The sequence below is a fragment of the Ailuropoda melanoleuca genome, chromosome 6 (assembly GCF_002007445.2).
Source record: "Ailuropoda melanoleuca isolate Jingjing chromosome 6, ASM200744v2, whole genome shotgun sequence".
In the NCBI taxonomy this organism is placed as follows: Eukaryota; Metazoa; Chordata; class Mammalia; order Carnivora; family Ursidae; genus Ailuropoda; species Ailuropoda melanoleuca.
Genome location: NC_048223.1, coordinates 99,360,360 through 99,377,744, shown reverse-complemented (window position 1 = coordinate 99,377,744; position 17,385 = coordinate 99,360,360). Strand labels below are relative to the sequence as shown.

Sequence of the window (17,385 nt, the reverse complement as noted above, 5' to 3'; positions counted from 1 at the left end):
GGGCCCCCACTGCAGGGGAATAAAGCCCGGCCCTGCCCGCTCACCATGAGGCAGGGTGATGCTGGCTCCGTCCAGGATGGCCTGCGCCAGCTCATGGTCGTTGGCCTCAGCTGCATAGGCGGCGGCCTTGAGGGCGTCCCAGATCTCCTTGCGGCCCTCGAAGGCGGGTGCTGTGTCCCAGAACTCGTCCCGTTTGCTCCGCAGCTGCCCGTCAGTCATGGGGTAGTCACTCTTCCACTTCAGCCGCTCCTTCTTCAGGGGCTCGTTGCGTCCTGGGCGGGACAGGAGGGACAGGCTGAGTGCCTCTGAGCCAGGCTGCGGCCTGCTCTCTCTCCCTCCCTCCCCTGCCAGCACCCTCCCACCCCTCCCCCTCCCCAGCCTCGGCTCCCAAGTACTCGCAGTACTCGCAGTACTCAGGTCTCAGGGCTTTTCTCCCCCGCAGCGTCAGGGAAGAGTCTGGAAACTGCACACATCCCACCTGGGGACGTAAACTATTGTCAGCAGAGCACATATCGCCTCCTTCTTTGATTATAAAGGAGTACATGCTCAGTCTTCCTCACGACCTGGCAACGACGTCAACGTGTGAGAATAACGGCGGCCATTTATGGGGCAGGGCGGGCGCTTGACGCCCACTGTTCATCTGGTCCTCGGAACCTATCAGATGGGCCAACCGAGACCGGGAGAGCCATCGTTTGCCTGAGGCCACACAAGCACCTGCTTCAGAGAAGCCGTCCTGAGCGCTAGGGCCGTCCTCTCACTGCTGTCTGCGCCAGAATTCCACTCTTCAGAAATAACCGCCGTCCACACTTCAACCATTTCCTTTCCCCCATTTCTCTCAGTGCAGTTGAGTTCATATTATCTTTTTGAAAGACTTATTTATTTGAGAGAGAGCTCAGAGTGAGCGCGCGTTCGTGAACAGGGGTGGGAGGCTGGGGGCAGGAGAGGGAGAGAGAGCCGCAGGCAGACTCCCCACTAAGCACAAAGCCCAAAGCCGGGCTGCACCTCACCACCCTGACATCACGACCTGAGCCGAAATCAAGCGTTTTTCACAGACGATGGGCCAGGCAGAGAGATCAAATGACTTGCCTGAGGTCACACAGTAGGTGACAGTGAGGATTCCACCTCAGGTCAGACTGAATCTTTGTGGCCCTCCTGCGGGTTTCCGCTGCTGTGCGGCAGAAAACTCTCAAAGTCAGACATTGAATTTAAAGCGTTCCTGAGTTAGCAGAAAGAAATGCAAATCCTCTTTGTGGAAAAACAACTTTAAACTAAGCCTCAAAGAATTCCCAGGATAAAGTTCCAAGGAAAATAATTGATAAGGTCATAGTTTTTTTGTTTTTTTAGTCACAACATACAAGGAAACAAGGCAATAGAAGTCAGGGCCTGGGAAAACAGCAGACGGAAGAATCAGACTGACAAAAGATTTCAGATATGGGATTTATCAGACACAGATTATGAAATACCAAGTTTAAGAAATAAGTAAGTCTTAACAATATGAACAGGGAAAAAGACATTATAGAGAACAACCAAACAGAAAAAGAACCATACAGGACTTCTAGGAACGGAAAATATAATAATAGAAACTTACAGGGTCTAACATTTTAAATCAGAATTTCCAGAAAGATACAACAGGAAGAATGGGGATGAAAGAGATCATAAAAATGTCCATTTTCTAAATTGTCCGATAAATTTAATGCAATTCCACTAAGATTCCTAACTGGGAAGCTTCCCCCGCCCCCCACCTCCAAGAACTTGAGAAGCTGATTCTAAAGCTGATTCTAAACTTGAGAAGCTGATTCTAAACTTTATTCTAAAGTTTATAGGGGTGAACAACAAAGCCACCCCTAGAATAGAATGAGGTAGGAGAACCTGCACTACCATTACCTACACGAACAGGGACAGACAAATGGGCCGATGGACAGAACAGAGAGCCCAGAAACAGACCCAGCATAGACGGAAATGTGATTAAAAAGAGCAGGAACATTGCAGATGGTGTGTGTGTAAGATGCATGTGAAATAAATATATACATACATATATATATATTTGGTTCCTGATATACAGCTCCTAAAACCCTTATGATTTCCTGAGTGATAGGAACATCTGATACGGAGCTCCTGAATCCCTTGGAATTTCCTGAGTGATACAAGTGTCTTTTGTTCTAATGAAGTGGCTCTTGGTGAGCTCTACGATAAGCTTGGAACTTTCAGCCTTGTCCCCCATTCTCTGGTGAGGGGAGAGGGGCTGTAAACTGAGTTAATAACTGGTCATACCTATGTGATGAAGCCTCCACAAAAATCCCAAAGTATGGGGTTTGGAGAGCTTCCAGGTTGGTAAACATATCCATGTGCTGGAAGGCTGGTGCACCCCAAGTATGAGACAAAAGTCCCTGTGCTCGGGACACTTCCAGACCTCCCCTCATGTATCTCTTCATCTGGCTATTCATTTGTATCCTTTAAAACGTCGTTTGTAATAAATCAGCAGTAGTAAGTAAACTACTTTCCTAGGTTCTGCTGAGCTGCTCTAGCAAATTAATGAACCCAAGGAGAGGGCCATGGGAACCTCTAATTTGTAGCCAAGTTGGACAGAAGTTGTGGGTCACCTGGGGACCCACTACTTTCAGCTGGGGGCAGTCTTGGGGGGGGAGCCCTTAACATGTGGGGTCTGCACTCACTCCAGGTAGTGTCAGAATTGAACAGAATTGTAGGACAGCAGTTGGCGTCCAGAGGAAATTGGAGAATTGCTTGGTGTGGGAAAAACACCCATCCAACTGGGGTCAGAAGTACTCTGTGTGATCAGTAGAGAAACACAAGAGATTTTTCTTTACAATGGACTACTGATAAACGGTGTTAGGGCTATAGGTTCTCCTACATAGGAAAACATGAAATGAATCCCTACCTCACATCAGCCACAAACATCAAAAGCAGATCAATCAATCAGGGGCTTCAGATTGTGGAAGAGAAAGGATGCGCTGGTGGGACAGATGATTACAGTCTTGTCTGAATGTTTTTTGTGAAAAGTTTGGCTTGGAGGTGTTTCTGCTTGGATCAAAGAAATAGCTCTGCTTCATGATTTCTCTGGTCCTTTAGCAAGAACTCTGATCAACCAGGGTTCACAGTGATGCAGTGACACCCTCAAGGACCTTGGTGGTGTGGGGCTTCTGCCCCTCCACTCGGTGACCTCATTGTCTTTTTAACCTCTTGAACTGATTTCTGTAGTTTTCCTGTCTCCTTCCTCTTGGCCAGATGTCACTTCTTACTGGTCCCTGTCTACTTGTGGCTCCTATGGGTAGAGGTCAGGCCCAGCTAACGGGTTCCTAATCCCCTGAGGGTTGAGAAGGCTTGTCAGTACTTTGGAAACTGACAGCATCTGGTTTTAAGAAAGAGGTTTCCTAAAGAAGAAAGAGACTAGGCTTCAGGACATCTGCTGTTCCTGCTCAGATCCCCCCAAACCCCGCCCCATCAGATGGGGTTTGGCTCTGTTCCTGACAATTGAGGATACCTGAGGTATGACCGTGTACACATGCCTCTCACTGTCTCCGTAAGATAATAATAGCCCCAAGGTGTCCCCTTTCAAAGTCATCACCTGAAGGATGCTTTGCTCACATATATGGCTTTCAGCGTCCCCTCCCCTGCAGGTGAACAGCAGAATGCTTTCCAACTATTCTAGACCCACCCACAGATGGGACACAAAGCAAGTGCGTGTCTGCATTATTAACAGCGTCTGCAGTCACCCAGGATACAACGGTGTAAAAATTCCTTATCCTGTATGCTGGTCCTTTCAGACGGAAAAAAGTAGAAAACATCAGAACGGGTGGTGGGAATAGGGAGGGCTGATGTAAGGAAAAGGCAGCGGGAGCCAACAGTTGTCTTCGCAGCCATCATGACACTTCGGAGCCAGCAGGGGGCAGCCACAGCACCTCGGGCCCCGAGCCGGCTCCCTCCAACAGTGAGTCAAATACAGCATGAAAAGACCCAGCAAAATTCTCCGGGGCCAAGGCACGCATGTGTAAGAAACATGCCAAAATGTCTGGATCCCTACAGTCTGATGCTTATAATTTAAGCAAAGATACAGACAAAAACCAAAAAGGAAGGTTTTAATCCAAACATAAAAGCAAATTGATGAATATTTTTAATTTCAGTTACTTAAAAAAACCACGATGTTTTATAGTTAGTTGAGTCAAAAACACTGGGCAGTAGAAAGGGTGTGAACACTCTCATATGCTGCACAAATTGGTACAAACTTTCTGGAGGGCATTTGGTGTGGTACCAAAACACTCAAAAATGTGCATCCTTTTGGCTCAGATATTTGGTTTCCAAGAATGTAGGCTAAGAAAATAACTGCAAGTATGTGGCGAAGGTTCATCTGTGAAGCTGTTTAACTCGGCACGGTTTTAAACAGGGAAAGCTAGAAACAAACTCAATGTATGCCGGCAGGAGAAAGGCTAAATAAAATCCGTGAGTCTGTGGCAGCTGCTCTGTAAGCTGACTAATGTGGAGAGATGTCCACAAAACACCAAGAAAAGGTTACAGAACAGCAAGTGCTCTGTGCTCCAGCTTCTGTTTCTAAAAAAGTATGTGAAATTACATATATTAAAAAGAATGGAAGGACTTACACCAAAATGGTAACAGTGGTTATAGCCGATTGGCAGTTACTAGTGAAAAAAAATTTTTTTTGCTTATATTTTCCAAGTTTTCTCAACAGGCATTTATGACTTCAGCAATAAGAATAATACAACGAGGGGCGCCTGGGTGGCACAGTCGTTAAGCATCTGCCTTTCGGCTCAGGGTGTGATCCCAGGGTCCTGGGATCGAGCCCCACATCAGGCTCCTCCACTGGAAGCCTGCTTCTTCCTCTCCCACTCCCTGCTTGTGTTCCCTCTCTCGCTGGCTGTCTCTCTCTGTCAAATAAATAAATAAATAAAATCTTTAAAAAAATAATAATAATACAACAAAAGTTGTTAACAAAGAAAAAGGGTACATGAAGTTCCAGAGAGGAGCCACAGAAAAGTGGGGATGAGTTTGGGGAGCTGAGTGAGGGGCTCTGGGGTGGTGGTGGTGGTGAGCTGCAAAGCCCAAGGGCCATGGCCTCTAGGAGCTCAGTTACTGGTGGCTCTGGGCAACTCTGTCCAGGGGCAGAGCAGGCACAGCTGGTTTCTGCAGCAGGAGCATCTAGTAGCTTCTACTAGTGTCTCTACCTGTCCTAAATATGCTCCAAGTCAAAGACAGAGTAAAACAAACGGTCTTTATCTTTAATGAAGTTGACAGAAGAGAGATTTAAAACACAACAAGAGATCATTCTGTAGTCAAGGTCCACACCTGCCTGGAGAAGTACGAAACGCTCGTGAAAACGGCGGGTTTCTGTGATTATGGTGGGTGGGGAACAGCAAGAGAGATGTGTGACTGAGTGAAGAATGTAGGTTTCTGAGTACAGAGGCAAAGCTGGAGTCTCAAAGCGTTGTCCAACATACCACCTGCGTTAGGATCTCCTGAGGTGCCAGTTAGAAAGACAGACTCTGGCGCCCACCTTAGACCCATTGAATCAAAATCATAGGGGCTGGGCTGGGCTATGTACTTGATTCTGACAGAAGAACTCCACTTGTAAACACCGCAAAACAGATGTGGAAATGGCATGCTCGTCCACACCTTAATGTAAGTGAGTTCAATGGATCCCCTCCAAAGTTGCTGCTGAGAGCCGATTTGGAGAGGAAAGAGGGAGAAGAGCAGAAGGGCACAATGTCTGGTTTGGGGGAGGATAATGATGGTGGACGCTGTGGTTTGGTCTCCATAATGAATGGTGTCTGGCGATACCACCCCCAAGGGAGGGCACTGTAAAGAGTGGGAGAGAACACTAAAGGTCCTTTCCAGTTTACCTAGAGCCGGTGTGCGTCTCGGAGCCTGTGTGTATGTGCACACTACTGCCTCCTGCTTCACCCTGCGTAATCCAGAATGACCATGCCAGAGAGGGGATTCTCAAGAATCTATGGAGGGACAGCAGGCCCCAGTTGCTTCCCTCTGACTGCCCCATGGCCTCACAGCATGCTGGCCTGGGGCAGGTTCTCAACACGTGTCTGCTGAGTTGAAGATGGAGCTGATGAACACCCAGTGGATGGGGTGGGGAGCCCAGTGGAGGAATCACGGCTGAGAGCAGCTGTGGGCAGGCGGGGGGCGTAGGGGAAAGGTCTGCATGAGAGAGAAGCTAGGCAGTCCCTTGCTTCTTGATATCACACCTCAAGAGGTCCTTATTGTGGCTTTGGGGACTGTTACAATGGAGCCACTGGGAAGTGACACCAAGTCTGAGGCCAGCCAAGGGAACCAGAGATTTCCCAGGACAGTCAGTCCACCCAAGCCAGGAGACGGCCCTATTTATACCTTCAACAATCCCCAAGCTCTATTTCCACACTCGGTTACCAAGCTCCATCCCCAGGCCCCGACTCCAGGGACGGAGCCCACAGTGTCCTCCTCAGGAGTACTAATCATGTGACAAGTCTGGGCTTGTTCTGGCAGGTGTGAGAGATGAGGCTCAGGGCAGAAGGCAGGGACAAGGGCCTCCCTATCCCAGCATCTTGGGCTGCAAGGGCCCTTTGGTCAGGATGCGGACTTGACTATCTCCTCTTCCCATCCCATCCTGGTAGTCACAGCTGGGATGCAGGGAGCTGGTGAGATGGGGCTGAGGTATGGCACCTGGTGGAGGGGATAATAGGTCAGAAAGAACAGCAGGCCCCAGAAGAAGGATCAGCCCAGCCGGGGAAGGGTGCAGGCAGGGGAAGTAGAGCCCAGGTAATCCCTTTAGGAAGCGTGGTATTTATAGTTAGACTTAGCCCAGGATGACCCTCAGAGCGGGTAACCTTCGAATGGAAAGTGCTGGCCCAGCTCTGGTAGCTGGGGCCTCCCCAGTGTGGGCCCTTCTGCCCCATTCATTATTCCCTCAGGCCCAGCTCCAGGGTTCAGGGAGGGAAGGGGGTGGAGCCAGTTGCTAAGTGACAAGCCAGGCTTCCTAAACTGTATCACCACCTGGGTCATGCCGGTCCCAGGTGGTCCTGGGCAGGGCTGAAGGAATCAAGACTCCTCTGGCAGCCCTGTACCAGGCTCTGTGGCGACGCTCGGCCCTGCAGTTCTCTGTGATGATCCTGGTTGTCCCCCCTGAGGCTGGGACCACCTCCAGTTCATCTCTGGGGGCCTGGCACGCAGCAGGTCTCAATAACTGTTCGCCCAGTGAGTGAGCGAATGAAGTGAGCAGGCAGTTTAGAAAAGTTGGGGGAAGCTGGAGAGGGGAGAGGCAAGATCTGAGTTGGGGGAGCAGATGGAATGGTCTGGAAGAAATTCTTGTAAGCAAGAGAATTAGGAAGAAAGGGGGTGGCAGAGGAGGGAGTCCAGGACGAACAAACCAGTTCCTGAGGTGCACAGGGAGGAAACCCGCTGGAGGAAGAGGGGCTGCACGTCAGAAACCATGCCCAGTGAGGGCCTGGAACCGTCCTGGCGTCTGGAGAGACGAAAGTGCAGCCAAGAAAAATAAACCTGCTCGGAGGCCCCCTGCTTGGGCAGTGGGTGTGGACAAGGGGGCACACATAACTGCGGAGACAGTACGTGCTTTCACTGCCCTTGCACACAATGGACACATTTACTGGGGTGAGCTTAGGGGGAGCAGGGCCCTTATCTACTCTCTGCCTCATGCCTCCAGCCCAGGGCCCCCCGCCATATGTGGCCAGGGTGAAAGGTGGCATCCCAGGGCCAGGCGCTGACCAACTCTCCCCCTGACCCGAGCTGACTTCCCCCAACCATCCCCGTCATTCCTTAGTGGAAAACTCCTGGGCTGTCTGATCTCAACTACAAAGAGAACCCCCAAATCCTCAGGGTCTACTCTGGGATCTAAGCTCCCATAAAACCAACAGCTCCTTTTCTGAGGCTGGCTGGGATTCACAAGTAGAGTTAAACATTGAGTATTTGGAAAATCACCGCACCCCTCCTTGTTTTAGGTTCATATAAATTTAAAACAACAACAACTCCCCTCCCCCCAGCCAATTCCTTTCTTGTAGTGAATATATTCCTATCTTCATCACGTACTCATGTTTGTTTTGGGTGCACCAAAGTCCTGGCCTGAATGTGAATAGTTCCACTGCTACCAGCTCTAGAAGGAACCTTGATTACATGTGTTTTCTGGAAACCTAGATTATAGATAATTATGAGTTAAGAGACATATTCACAAACCTTCTCTCTTCAATGTGGCTACTCACTTACATACGGGCTTCAGATATGAGGGCGGGGGGTGTTGCTTCAGCGACTGACAACCTGTGTGAGCATGGGAGGACAGCCTCACCATTCTAACTTCGGTGTTCCCATCTGTAAAGAGGACATAATCTCCATCTCGTGGGATTGCTGTAAGGATCACAGACACCACTCTGCCCGATGCTTAAACGGCAGTACTATTGTAATTAGCAATCATGCCGAGTCAATAATGCTTATTACCACCATGCAATTAAGAGAATGAAAGGTTGCTATCCTTTTTTCCCCCATCAAGTTGCTGTGATTTTGAAAACTTTGAAAATTCGCTGTCGTGAACTCCTGGTCTCTCCTTCACGGTGCAGGAGGACTGAGGGGTTAAATGAAGTTACGTCTGACAGGGACAAAGAGTGGGCTCAATGTATACCCGTTTCCCTGGGCGGCTGCACAGCGGAGGGTCAGCGCTTTTCCTGGGGCAGAAGAGCAAGGATGGTGGCTAATAAATAAAACAGAAACTCTCCAGAGGCTGCTAGAAAGGTCTCTGGTATCTGGCCAGCTCCCCTGGCTACCTCGGGACTCCAGGGAAGAGAAACAGGTCATCTCTGCCACTGTGCTTTCCACAGCCCTGCTGGCAAGGAGGGTCCCCACGGGCTTGGCAGCCAAATGCCTGGAGGCCGAATGGCACAGCCTGACTCCTAACACAGGAGGCTCCCTCTCACTGGGTATCAAGTGCCACCAGCCCTTTACTGGGACATGCTCCGCTCCATCAGGGAAGGTGCCCCAGGGCGTGGCGGAATCCTGAAGTTAGGAGTGACCTTAAAGTCAGTCAGCCTAGCCCTTTCGTCTTACAGACGAGGAAACAGGCTCTGAGAGGTGATGTGAACAGTCCCACACCACACAGCTCTTGCCTGTGTGTTTGAGTGTGTGTGTGCATGCGTGTGTGTGCACAGTGGGGGAGGAAGTGGATTCTTCCTATCAAACCACTCCACTGCCAGGAGAAGCGGAATTACAACTAGAATATTAAAATGTCAGGAGTTTGAGAGATGAGAAATATGCCAATGGGAAAGCAGCAAGCCGAAGAACATCGGAGCAAGTGTGGAGGAGCTGGGAGCCTGCCTGACCCTCTAGTTCCCATTAGATGAATGGAATCTAAGGGCCGGTCCCTCCCAGGACACGGTGGCCTAACTGTGCACCCAGGTCTCTAGAAACAGACTCTAATTCTGCATGGCTGGTTGGGGGCTCAGTGATGGAGACCAACCTCCTACCCCACACGACACTCCTGCCAGGGGGCAGGTCGGCCTCTGTGTACACTTCTAGTGACAAGGCGCTCGTGGTACCAAGAGGAAGCCTACTGCGTTGTGAGATGGGCCAAAAGGTGAGAAAGTTAACAATCTTACAGTCACCCTTCACTGAGGACTAGCTATGTAGCACGCAACAGAACAGAGACACACAGAGGCTGAAGGTCCAGAGTTTGGAGTCAGACAAACCTGGGTCTGAACATCAGCTCCATCATAAATTAGCTAAGTGACTCTGGGTAAATGACTTCAGCTTTCTAGTCTCCTCTCCTGGGAAGTAGTGAGTAGTAACATCCTACTTCTTAGAGACACCGGGAGGATTAAAGATATATACGTACATATTAAATTAACAGAGTCAAGAAGATTATATGGAATGAATCGACGACTGTGACACTTCCGGTGTGGTCTCCCTAGCACCCAGCCCCACCAGGCTCTGGTGTCCTCCGCTGAAGACACACACACACCCCAGCACCATACTTGCCACAGAGCCGGTACTTTATTATGGTCACTGAAATGGTTTTTGCCATTATTAACATTATTCTTTTGACCTGAAATCCGTTGGCTCTGTTCTCTGAAACGACACAGAACAATCACAACCTCTTTCACGGGGCTGATAGTTTCCTCCTCTCCAGACTAAAGATCCCTTTTTCCTCCTCCGTGGTTTCTCTAGGTTCTCTGCCATGATGTTCCTCCTCCCCTCAACCAACCTAACTTACCTACTGGCCCAAGGGAGGTCTGCCCAGTGCCAAGGCCCTCTGGGCTCCTGCTTTCCTCGATCTGAGCAACAACCCCTCTGCCTCCACAGCAAACACAGTAAGTTCACCCAGGACTGTTGAAGCTGGAGCCAGAAAAGACCCCATCAACCTCCCCCTGGTTGTGGCTCTACATTCTCTCAATCCCAGCGTTCACTCACAGGCCAGCTTACCCTGGGAAGCTGGGCCTAAGTTACTGTATGTCTTTTAGCTCTGTGTCTTAAGTGGGGTGAACCTGGAGTTAGAAGACCTGGGTCCTTTTCTATTGTGATCCATGCTGTGTGACCCAGGGCACAGCACTTAACCTCTCTGAGCACCCCTGCCAAATGTGAATGCCTCTCTTCTTTGTGCCTTAGAGAGCCACTGAAATGCTCCAGCAAGTTTCTGTGTGAAGTGCTGTGGTCAAGGGCGACACGCACACAGATGCCTGACATCTCTGAGATCTGGAACCCCATCTTTTTAAGGCTCACTCACTTCTCCATGTGGCTCAGCTCAAGACCCACAACATTCTGTTTGTGGATCAGCAGAGAACTCGTCTGAGCACGTTCACTCTCCCGAGCCGGGCTCAGGCCTTGCGTGCAGCTGTGCCTGACTCACTCTTCCCCCTTCCTCCTCTACAGCCCATGAATCACCAGCCCTGTCAGGCCAGTGTCCTCCCTGGTTTCCTTCCCGAGCACTGCCTGGTTGCAACCTCCATCCCTCAGGATGCAGGAAGCCAGCCCTCTTCCCACCAGGCCTCACGGGCTCCTCTCCCCTGACCCCGTGGCACGTGAGCACCCCATACCAGCTGAGTCACACGCTGCCTCCCGGGCATGTTCCCGTGGTCAGTGCTGCCCCTGCAGCTCGACCGTCAGTTGCTGGAGGGCAGGCTCTGGAGGGGCAATGTAGTGTGGTGCAGCGTATCTGGAAAACACAGCTGCCTGGAACCCACCCCCTGGGACTCTGATTTGACTGCCCTGGGGTATGGCTTGAGCATCAGAGGGGTTTTAAAGCTCTCCCTGTGATTCTGATTTACGCACAGGGCTGAAAAGCACTGATCTGGAACCAGGTTGCCCAGCCTGGCTGGCTACTCCTATTGTTTCATTAGGCCTCTGAGAGGGCCTGGCAGGGGGGTGCTCAGGGAGAACCCCAGGCCTGCCTGAGGCTGACCATCTGGACAGTCCTTCCAAGGCTTGGAGACAGACTGGTCATAAGGCAAAAAGTGGATAGCTCAGGGGACCCTGCGCCTGGGGAAACCCAGCTGCACTGTCCAGAGGATATGGCCCAAGCCCTTGCTTGCAGAAGGGACAGGGTAAGCCAAAACAAGAGGCTTTGCAGTCAGACAGCCTGGACTAGCTATCTCACTCTCCTTATTAACCAGGAGGGCCCCTCCCCTCCTGACTCTACTCAGCCCGAAGCCTGGTCTCTCATGCCTGCCTGGCCAGCACCCAGACACCCTCTTCTGTAGACGTAGGACTCTTTCTCCAGGGCTGAGCCACAGACTTCTGGATAGAAATGTGCAGCTCCAAGGCAAGGGGGACAGTGGGAGAGCAGAGGGAGGGAGGTCCTATTTCCTAAGAAAATCTCCCACCCCCTCCCCAGCTGCTCTGGGCAAGAAGAAAGGAAAAATCTGACTCATCAGTGCTGTGTGACTCACAGGCCGACAAAACTTACTTGCCAGACTGGCAGGGAGGAGAGCTTGCTGCTTCCACCACAACCAGGGGCCATGGGCAGGTAAGCCCATCCCTCCATCCCTGCTCACCACCAGCTCCAGGCCTGGGTGGCTGGCCTGGCAGGAGTGCCTTGCTCAGCTTGGTGCCCCGACAGCCACACCCTCCCGTGGTTGATTTAGTAACTTACTACAGCAAGGGGCAGGGCTGGGAAGAGTAGAGAACTCAGGTTTGGAACACAGAGAGGTGACTTTGGAATCAGAGAGGACCTGGGTCTGACCCTTAACTCTATGCCCTCATAGGTAGGAGCCTCTTGACCTCAGTTTCCACATCCATAAAATGGGAGCAGTAAGTCTTGAAGGACTTTTGAGGATTAAATAAGACATTATATGTAATCTCCTAGTACTGTGTGAGGCACAAAGTAGGAGCTCAAAAGTGGTAGTGATTATTACTAGGTGTATAACTGTTACATTTAGGATTATAAAAAGGCTGTTTTGTTTTGTTTTTACATCATTTCACTTAATCTTTACAACAACCTTGTATGGCAAATATTACTACTCTCATTTTCCAGATGAGACACAGGATCAGGGACCCTGGGGCCACGGCAAGAATCCAGGAAGTGGTTTCAGATCCTCATTCCCAGTGCAGTGCTTGTCTTGGACCCTGTCCTGCATGCCACCTCCCCAGGGCAATGAGAAGGACCCCACGGCTGCAGCAACACGCACACAGTCGACAGGCACAGAAGCAGCTCTGCCTCCGGCCCAGGTGGGAAGGCCTGGCCGGTGACACTGCTGACCAGGTCTGCATCTAGTGTGGCATTGCTACCTGTCCTGCACTGCCTCCCACCCAGCCTGGCTTGACTCTAGCCCACGTGGTGCGTCCGGAAATTCACTCACTACTGCCTGTGTGCGTGTCAGCCTCCACCCCAAGCTGTGAGATCCTCCAGGCAGCACCTGGTCTCGGCAGTGCTGGCATCGGAACGCCCGGCCCCTAGCCTAGAACCGGAGAAGCAGCCGTTGGGCTGCCAACAGCCTCAAGTTCCAGAGCTGAGATGCGAGGCCACTTACTTGCAGGACTTGGGCATGTTATTTACCTCTGAGAAGCTGTCTCCTCCTCTGGAAAATGGGGATAATAACAGTCACTGCCTTACAGTTACGATGAGAACTATGGTAATAACTATGGTAATAAGCAGTTATAACTATGGTAATAACAATCATGGCTAATATTTATTAAGTTCTTATGCCAGACACTGTTCTAAGTTCCTCCTACGAATCAAATTGTCTAGCCCAAAGGTCACACAGCTAGATGGCAAGCTGTTTCTGAAACCCCCCCAAGATACCACCTCTCCTGAGTGTCAAGTGCCTGGTATGCCCTAAGCACTCAGAACTTAGAAGCTAGTCTAGCAGACGCTTAGGAAGCATTTCTAAGATGAATCAGTGAATGACCCTCTTTTGGTCTAATTTCATTCCCATCCACAAGCATTTATTATTGAGTCCTAAACTGCATACAGACTGACTTATCTGAAGTTCTGTGAAGTATAAAGTTAAAAAAGAGCAAATTAAAAAAAAAAGCAAGTCTTCCTCACCCTTCTACAGGACGGTAACAGGATCCAGATTGATGAAGCAAGAGCCAGTGATCCCAACCCTGAAGTTCCATGCCCCTCCCCCATCCTCAGAGAAGGTTCCAGATGGGAGGCACCAGCCCCCTCAGGAGAAGAGGGGGAGGAAATGGCCAAAGGTGCTGGCTGTGCCTGGCATTCTGGGGTGGCCGTGTGAAAGGGCCTCAGGGCTGCCCGGGAACCTCATCCACAGCTGTTAATGTTGGCAACGCCTGAGAGGTGCTGGATCGGAGGGCAGGGAGCTCACGGTGGCTGAGTAGCCTCTAGGAGCCAGCCCTGGCATCCGTATGGGGAGCAGGGAGAGGCAGGGCCCCTGAACTAAACAAGGAGAGGGTCTCCTCAGCCAGCTGCAGGGGAGCTCTTTTCTAAAGAGCAAAACCCCCGTTTCAAAGAAAATAGTGAATGGCTTTCAGAGAAGCCCACTTACCATGTGAGGCAGATAAAGCGGATCTGCTGTGGGGGGCAGGGGGTAACACCCACATGCCCTCCCCTCCCGGCACCTGCCTGATAGCTCCACCAAACCCCAGGTTCCCAGCTGACCAGCCCCCCAGGCCTGTCAGGGACAGGTGCCCTTCACCTCCAGGGCAGCTCTCTCCATGCGGCTATGAAGGTTGCATAGCTCAGCCCCTGTGACCTGGGACAGCGCCTCACAGGGGCCCCTATCTGTAAAATGAGCAGGCTCGACTAAGGGCTTCAGGACGCCTTCTACGCTAAGACTTGATTCAAATCCGCCCTACGGAAAGGCCTGTGTGGGGCTCCTGGGGGGCACAAAGACAGCTAAGGCAAGACTCTTGCCCTCCAAAAACTCACAGCCCCTGCAGAAAACTGCAAGGCAAACCACATGTGTGATAATGTAAGCACGCAAGCACTCGAATGCATGCGCACGCACACACACACACACACACACACACACAGAAGACCCACAAGATTCTTTGCACAAAATGCTGCAAGAGTCGGAGGGGAGACTCTCAAAAACTCATGGGGAACCCATGGAAACTGCACGGTCTCTCGCAGTCGTCTACCAGTGCTGGACACGCAGATGAGCATGACAAGTCCCTGACCAGACGAGCTCAAATGATGCCCAGCGCTCCACTTTGTTTTTCTGATACATTATGTTCATGCTCACTGTTTTGAAAACACTTGAATGCATAATTTAGGAAACCCTTGAAACGTGTTACTCTGTGGCACATTAAAAAAAAAAAACAAATGCATAATAAATAAGTGATACATGCAAATTCTGTTCAAAGAACACCCCCACCCACACCCAAGCAGGCAAACTGCTGCACGCTAGAGCAGATGTATGTGGAAAGCATATTGGGAGCCCACACCCTGACCGACCCGGCCTCTTATGCATCTGCCAAAGGGGTGGGCGGGAGCCAGGCTACATCCTCTCTGCTCTGACCGTGTGTGACAAGGACTCTGGAAATAAGCAGGCTCCAACTGGCTGAGGGCAGGCTGGGAGCAAGCCTCACCCCCACTGCTGCATTTCTGACTTCCCACCTCCGCCCTCCGCGTACAGTGAACTGCCCCACCCCAGCCTCCACTGCTGCTGGAGGAGTCAGCTTCCAAGCTCTGGGCCTCAGTTTCCCTCTGGGATAATGGCGGCGGCAGGGGACATGAAGCATCCCTGATGGAGGGTCCAGATACAAGAAGAGCAGTCATGCAGAGCCTCCGGGCTGTCTGTGGAGTCTTCTGCCCCGGTTCTCTCTCTCTCCTGCCCCTGATGCTGATGGGTTTGGCCTGGGAGCAGCCCTGTTGGCCCGCACCCAAGTACACAGGACCCTGCCATGCCACCCCCTAGGTAACCCAATTCTTCCCGGTCAAATGACAGCTGCAGGTGGGAGGGAGGGAGCCCAAGGCAGGAAGGGCAATGATAACTGGCTCGCAGGATGGTGAGGCCCAGACAAAAGGGTCATGGCCCGGACTCATTTCAACACAATTCCTGAGCACCTGCTGTGTTCAAGATCCTGCCTGGCACTCAAGGCACCTGAGAAAATGAGGGTGACACTTTAATTACCTTAAGCATGTCTCAAGGTTTAAACAGCACCTCCTCAGAGAGGCCTTCCCTGATGACCTAAAGTGGGCTCCCCTATTCCCCATCGCAGCCGCCTCTCTCCTAAGTAGTGTCTATCCCAATTCTGCCACGGTTTGTCTACTCATGGCTCCATCTCCCCGCTAGTATGTCAGCTGCTCAAAGGCAGGGCCCTGGTTCCTCCCCCATAGCAGCACGTCATACAGAGCAGGTCCTCAGTGCTGGGTGAGTGAATGAATGCATGAATGGATGAATGACTATACTACCAGACATGCAGGAAAGGACATAAACAACGATTCAGCAGTCTGTGGGGAAGCGAAGAAGGGATCCGGCACATCTCTGAGGCTCCATGGAGGAGATATAACAAACACTGTGAGCTTGGCCTGCAAAGAGGGTGAGGGAGGAGGAGTTCCATGGGGAAGGTACAGAAATAGCAGAGACCTAGAGCCACAGGGCAGCAGGACGGGCTGAGGCCCAGTGAGTCCGCCTGGACCCCGGTGGGTGCCCTGCTCCCCGCCCCACTGGCCTCTGACTAACCACTCTTCCTTGACAAAGACGGGACTACATAAATATCTGAGCACAACTCTGCAGCGTGGTGAGCAGGGGTCATTTCTTTTTTTTTTTTTTTTTTTTAAGATTTTATTTATTTATTTGACACAGAGATACAGCAAGAGAGGGAACACAAGCAGGGGGAGGGGCAGAGGGAGAAGCAGGCTTCCTGCCGAGCAGGGAGCCCGATGTGGGACTAGACCCCAGGACCCTGGGATCACGACCGAGCGGAAGGCAGACGCTTAACAACTGAGCCACCCAGGCTGGGCGCCTAGCAGGGGTCATTTCTAAAGCAAACGCAACCTGTGGCACCCATTGGACTACCTGCTCTCTTCTTTTCTAGTTTCCTTCGCCCCTGGCTGACTGGCTCTGGTTTTGAACATCTGTGCCAAAACTAAGCGCCATCCCCCACCATGCGACTGAAGGGCAACTCCTGATCTTGTCATGACAGAGACGTTTTATTATGCCTCCTGCCCATCCCAGGTCTCAAAAGAATTTCTAATGACATTTAGATTATATTTTTTAAAATGGAAATGCGAAGACATATCTGTCAATTTAAGCCTCTGGTCAGCCTATAAAAATCAGAGGTCCACACTGAGCTGACAGAATGCCAGAAAAGGTGTTCTGCTCAACCTGGAAGAATACGATGTCTCTGTGACTCAGTTTCTCAAGGCCAAGGGATGGGGCAAGAACAGGGGTAAGAGATATGGCCAGAGGGAGGAAGACTGAGTGGGAAAACCCAGGATTCCCCAATCTGTAGATCCAGGTGATATTTCCTATACTGCACAGTCCTCCTCAAGGGAAGAAGAGCCTGGTGGTGGCAGAGGAGGGGGGCAGGTCCATTCTGGCCAACTGAGGCTTTCCATACAGCATTTTAGATGCTGACTTGGTGTGACCTGGTGGGGGCGGAGGGGGGCGGCTGTCAAGGAGGACTGCGAGCTTAACACCACTTCTGTTCCGGGCAGAAGTGTAAGTCTAGAGAAACTGCCAGGGGTCAGATGGTGGCCCCTAGACCTAGAGGCTGTGTGCTTCCCAGGAAAACCTGCAGCTGGAAATGAGCCCAAATGTATACAGACAGCATTAGCATCTGCAAAGGAAAAATCTGGGGAAATGCACACCAGTCTTTCCACTTGGGGTGGGCTGATGGGTGTTTTACTTTCGAGGGTATGTATCTGCGTCCGGCGTTCTCGCTGAGCACGTCTGCCACAGACATCTTTGTGTTTTTTGCCACAGATGTTTTCACCACATAACTAACTGGCTGTAAGGCCATTCT

General features: G+C 51.2%; 1 protein-coding gene across 1 annotated transcript in view; it reads right to left on the bottom strand.

The window, feature by feature from the left end:
- Positions 1-17,385, bottom strand: part of UBTD1 (ubiquitin domain containing 1) — a 53,092-nt gene that overhangs the window by 2,373 nt on the left and 33,334 nt on the right. The window contains exon 2 of the mRNA XM_002916979.4: positions 45-272. Within this exon, the coding sequence (XP_002917025.1) occupies positions 45-272 (228 nt within the window). The remainder of the gene's footprint in view (positions 1-44; positions 273-17,385) is intronic.